The sequence below is a fragment of the Cynoglossus semilaevis genome, chromosome 2 (genome assembly GCF_000523025.1).
Source record: "Cynoglossus semilaevis isolate Cse_v1.0 chromosome 2, Cse_v1.0, whole genome shotgun sequence".
NCBI classification, from domain to species: Eukaryota; Metazoa; Chordata; class Actinopteri; order Pleuronectiformes; family Cynoglossidae; genus Cynoglossus; species Cynoglossus semilaevis.
In genome coordinates, this window is record NC_024308.1 from 1,319,618 (window position 1) to 1,329,512 (window position 9,895).

The 9,895-nt window shown below is 41.4% G+C and overlaps 1 protein-coding gene across 1 annotated transcript in view; it reads right to left on the minus strand.

Moving 5' to 3' along the window:
* Nucleotides 1–9,261: 9,261 nt before the first annotated feature.
* The window catches only part of LOC103393271 (leucine-rich repeat-containing protein 15-like), a 2,782-nt gene continuing 2,148 nt past the window's right edge, over nt 9,262–9,895 (minus strand). The window contains exons 3-4 of the mRNA XM_025065757.1: nt 9,545–9,876; nt 9,262–9,434 (exon numbers count right to left, since the gene is read on the minus strand). Of these exons, the coding sequence (XP_024921525.1) occupies nt 9,366–9,434; nt 9,545–9,876 (401 nt within the window). The 3' untranslated portion in view covers nt 9,262–9,365. The remainder of the gene's footprint in view (nt 9,435–9,544; nt 9,877–9,895) is intronic.

Sequence of the window (9,895 nt, forward strand, 5' to 3'; positions counted from 1 at the left end):
CAGTCAGTCAGTCAGTCAGTCAGCCAGTCAGTCAGTCAGTCAGTCAGTCAGTCAGTCAGTCAGTCAGTCAGTCAGTCAGTCAGTCAGTCAGTCAGTCAGTCAGTCAGTCAGTCAGTCAGTCAGTCAGTCAGTCAGTCAGTCAGTCAGTCAGTCAGTCAGTCAGTCAGTCAGTCAGTCAGTCAGTCAGTCAGTCAGTCAGTCAGTCAGTCAGTCAGTCAGTCAGTCAGTCAGTCAGTCAGTCAGTCAGTCAGTCAGTCAGTCAGTCAGTCAGTCAGTCAGTCAGTCAGTCAGTCAGTCAGTCAGTCAGTCAGTCAGTCAGTCAGTCAGTCAGTCAGTCAGTCAGTCAGTCAGTCAGTCAGTCAGTCAGTCAGTCAGTCAGTCAGTCAGTCAGTCAGTCAGTCAGTCAGTCAGTCAGTCAGTCAGTCAGTCAGTCAGTCAGTCCGTCAGTCAGTCAGTCAGTCAGAGCTGCGCCCTCTACTGGCTGCTGCTGTGGTTTCACCGCTGTAATTCTTTACCCTGGTGTCATGTTCCTGTGTTACTGTCCACAGTGAACGGACGCTGCTTGGAGTTTGATTAAACAAATGATCTTGGTTCTAGCTGTGACGTATGAGAGGATTAAACGCCTCGGCCTCGTCCTCCTCTGTGGCCTGGTGTTATTGACGGGAGGAGGATCAAATAAGGCTAACGTTACAGGAAGGCCGCAGCTCACGTGTCTGATTACACAGTGAAGGAGTTTACCTTTGAAGAGCTTTTATTAATAATAGTATTAAAATAAAAATGTGAATAAATATCACCATCAGCTCTGATGTCCAGCTCTCACTGTGTGAATCTTTAACGTCTGTGACGACACAGAGGAACAGGCCTCTTCAAAAATGGATCCTCACCCAGTTGTTCTGCTGGTGCTGGTACCACACAGTACCACACAGTACCACACAGTACCACACAGTACCACACTTACTGTATGTACTGCGTGGTATAATAATTATATGTATAATTCATGTTCCTCAGATGTTCCTTCAGATGAGCAGAGGTCCATCACAGCAGCAGCAGCAGCAGCAGCAGCAGCTGGACTCCTGTGAATTATATGCAGAACTATTTGTATTTGACTGAATTCTGCTCATTTGTTGAATCAGTACCAACCATATGAAGGGCTCTGAGCTGCTTTGAAACCTCGACCTCCTTATTGTTGTCTGTGTTTCGAATGCAAATGCAGCTGCCGCTGCTCTCGGCCGCGTGCCGTTGTTTGGCCACTGATAAAAGCTGTGATCACCTTCAAACACGGACGTCCCCTTCGTCCTTCTCTTTTTTTCCATCTACCTTCAGTATTTGTGGCGAGGTCGTTTCCAGCAGCATGTTTTTTCCTGAGTAGATAATGTAAACAGACACAGGACGACGGCGTTGGTTTGATTGATTTCTGATCAACACTTCGGCTCAGACTGAAGTCCCAAACGTTTACGTTTACATGTTCAGCAGACGCTTTGATCCACAGTGACTCACAGAGGAGGAGTAACATGGTCAGTCCTCTGGGGAATCAAACCCAGGACTCTCTCTGCGTGCTAACCGCTGCACCACGGTGGTCCAACACCTCAGACTGATCCACAGTTGTTGATTCTCACACCTGTGTCAGTGATCGTCTGCATTCTAGATGTTTCCTCTGATCAACCCTGACATTGAAGTGGATACAGTGTGTGTGTGTGTGTGTGTGTGTGTGTGTGTGTGTGTGCAGCAGGAAAAGAGCAAATAAAGCAAATAGTGTTATCACTTCAGTCAGGTTTAACTTTTCACTGTTACCAGGTGACCCTGACCCACTAACCATCAGCTCAGGTTTACAACTGCAACAAAGACACAACAAGGATGAACTCCCACGGAGTAGTACACACATGTACTGTATATATGTGTGTACTACTCCATATATACAGTATATACAGTGTGTGCTTTTGTGTCTTGCGGCTGTGAAACTGGACACTGTAATGACCTGTTAATGTTTCCAGTAACACTTGAACACAGACCAGTGATCTGGACCCGTCCAGGAAGAAGGAAATGGATCATGACACGTCTGTTCACCACAGTACAGTCCACAAATACAGTCCACAAATACAGTCGACAAATACAGTCCACAAATACAGTCCACAAATACAGTCCACAAATACAGTCCACAAATACAGTCGACAAATACAGTCCACAAATACAGTCGACAAATACAGTCCACAAATACAGTCGACAAATACAGTCCACAAATACAGTCCACAAATACAGTCCACAAATACAGTCCACAAATACAGTCCACAAATACAGTCGACAAATACAGTCCACAAATACAGTCGACAAATACAGTCCACAAATACAGTCGACAAATACAGTCCACAAATACAGTCGACAAATACAGTCCACAAATACAGTCCACAAATACAGTCCACAAATACAGTCCACAAATACAGTCCACAAATACAGTCGACAAATACAGTCCACAAATACAGTCGACAAATACAGTCCACAAATACAGTCGACAAATACAGTCCACAAATACAGTCGACAAATACAGTCCACAAATACAGTCCACAAATACAGTCCACAAATACAGTCCACAAATACAGTCCACAAATACAGTCGACAAATACAGTCCACAAATACAGTCGACAAATACAGTCCACAAATACAGTCGACAAATACAGTCCACAAATACAGTCGACAAATACAGTCCACAAATACAGTCCACAAATACAGTCCACAAATACAGTCCACAAATACAGTCCACAAATACAGTCGACAAATACAGTCCACAAATACAGTCGACAAATACAGTCCACAAATACAGTCGACAAATACAGTCCACAAATACAGTCGACAAATACAGTCCACAAATACAGTCCACAAATACAGTCGACAAATACAGTCCACAAATACAGTCGACAAATACAGTCCACAAATACAGTCGACAAATACAGTCCACAAATACAGTCCACAAATACAGTCCACAAATACAGTCCACAAATACAGTCCACAAATACAGTCCACAAATACAGTCCACAAATACAGTCCACAAATACAGTCGACAAATACAGTCGACAAATCTGGGTTAAACTGTGTCATGATCTAAGATCGTCTAATTTAGATGATTACAATCACAGCCACACATTAGTCACATCTCTGTCGATCTGTCTTCTATCTGACCTCTCTCTCTCTCTCTCTCTCTCTCTGTCTTTGTTTTCAGAATACTTGTGAAAGTTTTGTCCTTTGAGGCGACGTTTTAAAGTATTAGTTGCAGAGTATTAGAGACGAGGGGAGAAGAGAAAAGATTCAAACTGGTTTTTATGTCGGAGTGAAACTACACTGGTGACAGAAATGATTAGACGCCGCTGTTGTTCTCTCTCACTTCCTGTCTGAGTCCCAGCAAAGCTGACTGTGTGTGTGTGTGTGTGTGTGTGTGTGTGTTGACCTGGTGCATTGAAACTGACGTGACAGAGATTGAATCATCATTTGTCTGCACTGACAGTCTATAACATAAACTGTGACCTCAGCGACACACACACACGGATAATTAGCTGTCAACACACACACACACACACACACACACAACACTGGACACCATACATGTGTACATTACATTTTCACAGGTGGTTTTTCCTGTTGGAATGTTTTTTTAAACATCATGTCTATAAATGACAAAGAATAAAAGAATAAAAGTATAAATGTTTTTATTGTACATTTTCTGAAATACGGTAAAAAAATTAAACTTGTGGTAGGGAGCGTCCACCTGTAATCTCTCCTCTGATGTTTGTTTTTTAATCACAGGAGGTAAAGAGGAAATCCTGTAAAAATAACATAAAAAGAGTCTTCGTCTCTTCAGCAGCTCTCCACTGGTGCTTCTTCAAACAGAAATAATTTTTAAAAAATCCATCAAAAATCTCAGGCTGGTCTTGGAGTGAAACAAGTGGCTCTTCAGTTTGGCTTTGATTTGTCGTTTGTACGTCGAGAGGAAGACCAGCAGTGAGGAGGCGCAGGAGGTTTGACTGCAGGTTTTATTTTCATGTTTTTGGGGATTTTTACTGAACTGTTGATTATCATTGTGAGCTACGGCTGGTTTTTGTTTCTCTGCCCTCTCTCACCTCAACACTGCACTTCCTAATTTCCATTTATATTGCTACTTAACGTGCACTGACCGTTGTTGTGAGGTCATCTGACCTGGGCCCAAATTCAATGTCAACAAAAATGAAGACAAAGAAGAAGATCGACAAAACGTTTGACTTTTCCAAGACTCCATGTCTCCATGTCTCCATGTCTCCATGTCTCCAAGACTCCATGTCTCCATGTCTTCATGTCTCCATGTCTCCATGTCTTCATGTCTCCATGTCTCCATGTCTCCATCTCTGTGCACCTTGTTGTTTGGTGTTTGAGTGTTGCCAAAAGTCAAGTACATTACCAGGAAAAATAATTCAACGATTTTCATTATTTTCATTACGTTGTAATAATTCAACGATTTTCATTATTTTCGTTTTTGATTACGTTGAATTATATATATGTCCGTCATACTTTCTATTCAAACTGCTGATTCACTCTATTGGAATTATATATATGTCAGTCATACTTTCCACTCAAACTGCTGATTCACTCTATTTTTCTTTTTATTTCAGAACTTCAAGATTAGCTAAATTATTTAGTCTTTAAATCTTACCACCTTTGACCCCACCATGGTCTTCTGGGGCACACGCAGACTAATGAATCTTTTCTTTTTCTTTTAATTAAAATACCCAGTCAAGAGCCAAAGGATTTGCTGCTGGACTTGGATTACAAATGGCTCGGCCTTCCATTGTGTCCTGTCTGTTCTTCATCTACTGCAGCGCAGCTACGGCGACACGTCTCATTAATGCAGTGACTCCATTGTTTCTGGTGGGCTTTATTTGGATGTCATACATCAAATTATCCATAAATATTTTAAACATCTCCCCGACGCTCGACCCTGAACGACTGCCATTGGACTGGATCTCATCACGTGACTATAAATTGTAATTTTCTTCACTTTTCTAAATGGGATTGGAGACGTTGAAATTTTAATGAAAGACATTTTCATCACTTTTATCAGACGTGTTCCTGTTGTGTTCGATGGATGGTTCCTCTGTCTGAGCCGGGGAGAGAGTTTTTTAGATTCACTTAGACACCGTAGAGGAGGGGAGTGTAAAAATAGGCCCATGGTTTTTTAAAAAACTATTTCTGTCTCGTTCTTCAGACAAATCCCGACAAGTCATTATTTGAAGTGATTATTTCGTCTTGTTTTGGCAGCGCGGTCGTTGGTGTCATTTTTGAAAGAATTATCCAGGAATAATTTCTTCATCAGCTCAGGTCCTTCAACAGCTTTGCACACAAGTATTCTCCAGGGATAATTCCTGAGTTCTGGAGTGGGTAGAGCCGACACCACTTTGTATGAGGTTAAACCCCAGAATTATGTGACAACTCTGGAGACATGTTGTCTCTTTAAATCACATTTTTACCTTGACACATTTTTCCTACGTTTAAGAAGCTGTCCACAGAAACCACGAGCTGGAGTTGGAAAAAAAAACAGTATTATGTTAAAACAGGGACGCAGGAATACATTGAAGTTTAAGAAATGAAAGCCATTAATTAAAGAAACTGAAGGTCTTTGTTGAGGCTTCACTCAGTTTGATGTTCCTTATGTCTCTATCTCATAAAAATTGTCACCAAAAGTTTGTGTAACAAACTCGAATCATGTTGTAGTTTCAGTCGATTACAGTTTATTTACTCAGTGTGAAATTAAGGCCTGTTTAGTTGAACACGACACTGATATACCGGCAGGAATTGAAGAAAGTCTTTTTGTGTGAGAGCTACGTCTCTCTACCTGACACTGTTCATTTGCAGCAGCCTTTGAGAAGGTGTCGCGATGACCTCAGCTTCACGTTGCTGCTGCCTGCCTGAGGGGTTCATCTGCCCCTGCTGGAGACTCCTGGGGTGGCAGGTCGGTGGGGGAGAAGGAGAGGGCAGCTGTGTGAGACACCAACACCAGGAGCCACGGCAGGAATTGAAGAAAGTCTTTTTGTGTCTTCAAAGTCATCTGCAGCCACCTAGTGGATGGAATCAATCATTGTGTGTGTGTCTGTTAGTGTGTGTGTGTGTATACGCTGAGGTCAACAAGATGCATTCTGGGATCTCTGCTTTTTATTTAAAAATAAATGTTAGCTATCTGGTCTTAAACAAAAGTTAAATGTGGGTGTTATGAATTTAATTTCTTTCCTCCTTCTTTATAAAATGGATTTAAAGTTAGTAAATGCCAATAAAGGTTGACATTGTTCTGTTTTTCCAATGGAAGATTTTTTTTTCTTCCTACATTTTTCATTTTGCAGCAATATTCAAATGCTTTTCAGCGTCTGTTCTGTTCATGGACTTGTTTGTGTTTGTGCTCGTCACAGCAGCTGAGAGACGGGGGTGAAGCTGCAGGACTGAGACCTGAGCAAAAACATTACCATGTCCCGTCTGTGGAACACATCATGGAAGAAACACTACAAATGAGTGAGTTTTCTCATGGATGATCATTTGAATGACTCTACAAATGAGTGAGTTTTCTCATGGATTTGAATGACTGTGTTTGACACAGTGGTGCATCTGGAGGATTGGAAGATGCTAAAGGTTGTGACATTCAAACAGTTGTCACTGGCAGTAATTTTGCCAAGTGAAGAACCCACTGCAGCAACACAAGGAGTTCACTGGGATGACTTCATCTGTTTTTATTTTTAACCAATGAAATGATGGCATTAAAGACACAGAAATATGTCAGTTGAAATAAGTTGAACTCAGATTATGACCCATTTTTATTCACAGTGTGCGTCATCCTGTTCCTGTTTTCAGATTGAGTAAATTAATTAGTTTAAAATTAAACCGTACATTTTCACATCCTGACGACATGATGTCAATAAAACCTCAGACTCCTGACTCCCTGATTCAAGGTTGAATGCAAATCTCTGCACGTTTATGACTACGACCCTTATTTTTAGTCTTTTAATTTCTAAAAACACTAAACTTATTTTTAGCTTCAGATTAATTTCTCTGATGTTGTATCCAGTTATATCAACAGACGTGACTGAACAGATAATCAGTCAGTATTCAGTGTCAGCTGTTTGGCTTCATGAAGGTTGAATTCCCAAAGAGGCGAGAACGTGAGCTGAAGAGCACAAAACCTCATCATCTCCCTCGACGTATGTTTCAGGTTTTCTTTAAAGTTTACTCATTAACCCCAGGTAATCAGCTTTACCAGCCCGGCTGAGAACCCGTCAGCTTACTGCCAACTCTTTTTCAGTTGAAATGCCTTCGTTTGCCTCTAATGGGCTTCTCTTCATTTTACGGCGTCTTATGTTCTCCAGCACGTTGCCCTTTTCACACACAATTACCTCCTCAGCTCCACTTCAGGCTCATTAACAGGACTTTAAAGTTTTCCTTGTGCTAAAAACAGATGCTTCGAGAACATAAATGAGACAAGAAACTCAAAACTCTGTGAAATTATATGGAAAGAAAAATCTCTCTCTATATATATTTTTTTTTTTTCACTGACGGTACACTCTACAGTATAACATCATCTTGTTGGGGTAATCAGATTATTTTGTATTCAGAATATCTATACTTGTGTAGGTGGAGGTGACCCAGGTCACTAAGAAACACGTAGACATTATTTATTGTCCTGACAATAACCTCGTCCTCTCGTTCTCCACTGGTCAGTCCCGTCCTCCTCTCTTTTTGTCACTTCAACTGTTTGTCTCTCTGTTGTGTTGGTTGTTAAGAGGAAAGTTTTAATTCTAATTCTAAAACTATAAAGTCCATTGACTTGACATTCACCACCACTTCGGTTGTTTAATGTCAAATGTGTGTCTGATCATCTTTGGCTAAAACTATAAAGTCCATTGACTTGACTTTCACCACCACTTCGGTTGTTTAATGTTAAATGTGTGTCTGATCAGCCCAGTGTGAACCCTCTGAGTCAGCAAACGAAGCCAGTCCAAGTGTTTACCATGATACATACAGTAACACTCACCTCCTGAAGGCAGTTCATGTTGACCTGTACATCCATCCATCCATCCATCAGTCCATCCATCCCTTTATTATCCAATGTTTATCCTGTTACAGGTCAGACAGGAAGCTGCAGTCAAAGCAGGGTTTAATTTCTTGGAGTATAAAAAACATATTTTTGTTTCTGTGACATGGTACACTTACATTTGATAACAAAGTTAATACTTTATCACTTATGATTTTGGTACTGGTATATCTTATTAGTATAACTAATTATGAAGATAAAGATTTTCCAAATTATTAAACCATACAACTCTAATAAGGATAAAATAACTGTGTACACACACAGTTATCACAGGACAATAAAAACAGTCAGGTATTTAAACTGTCCATCTTGAGCAGCTAATGAAATAATCTTTACTCTAACAAGGTTTGTCTGTAGAGAATGCATTAGGTAAACTCTTACTACAGAAACAGTTCCTCAAACTGCTGCCTAGAACGAGAATCATTGGTGCTACTATGGCTCCCTCTAGCGCTATATGAGGGATCGGTTTCATATTGGTATATTACTCTGTGTGTTGTGTGCTTTATCTTCCCTTTGCACTGCTGATTATTGTGTTCCTTTAGCTGATAAATAATCAATAATCGTCACACAAAATAATAATTAAAAAAGGAAACTGTGGACATTTTTAAGGTAGAACATATTGTGATAATTTATTATACTTTTCAATTCACGAGGTATGATCCTGTACACATAAACAAAATATTACAAACTTAATAAAACACATCATGTGTAGCCATTAGAGTCCGCTGTCCTTTTCACCACTGACAGACAGTTTTGTTTTTGAGTCTTTGAGTCGTTGCCTCTCACAGGGGTCTCAAGGTGACCTCTCTCCTGTAAGAAAACCGGGTGAGTTTCACTCCCTGGTACAGATTCTCTCTGCACTGCAGCAGGCGGTAGAGAGACAGGGTGAACTTAGCCAGCACCAGTGCACAGATGATCTCAACAACCAGCAGAGAACTGTAGAACATCGCCTGAGTCCTGCACTGCTGAACTTTGGTCCTCTGACGGTACTCAGTGCGAGAGGCGCGGTCGATTGGTTCTACCGGTGACGGATCGGTCAAGATCACTGGAGTGGTTGGTGGAAGAGTCGTGTGTAAATGGATGATTGTAGTGGGTCGGGTTGTTGTCAACGTGGTTGATGGTGCAGTTGTTGTTGTCATTTTGGTTGTAGATGGTGTTGTTGTGTGTGGTCAGAAGAAAGACATGACAGAACATGAGGGAAGCAGTCCAGGCTGTGTCTGAGGGCAGAAACCACACGTACACCCAGCCTCTGTGAATGTTGTGGTGAACAAACTCAGGGCCCCACCCAATCACCAGCACGTCGTAGAAAACGTGCAGCGTTGACATGGTTGACATCGAGAATGTAGTCATGGTTGTGGTTGTTGGTAGTGCTGTAGTCATGGTTGTGGTTGAAGCGGTTGTAGGTTGAATCATGAAAATAGTAGGAAATGTAGTTGTTATTGGTTCGAGAACCGTTGTTGTTACTGCGGTGGTGCTAGTGGTGGTTGGTGTTGTTGGAAATGCTGTGGTAGCAGTGGTGTCAGTCGGTTCACTGGTTAGGAGAGTAGTAGTAGGTGTGGTAGGTAAAGGTGTAGTGGTAGTCAGTGTGCTAGTTGTTGGTGCTGTGGTCAGTACTGTTGTAGTTGTAGTTGTAGTTGGAGGAGTAGTTGTAGTTGGAGGAGTAGTTGTAGTTGGAGGAGTAGTTGTAGTTGGAGGAGTAGTTGTAGTTGGAGGAGTAGTTGTAGTTGGAGGAGTAGTTGTAGTTGGAGGAGTAGTTGTAGTTGGAGGAGTAGTTGTAGTTGGAGGAGTAGTTGTAGTAGTTGT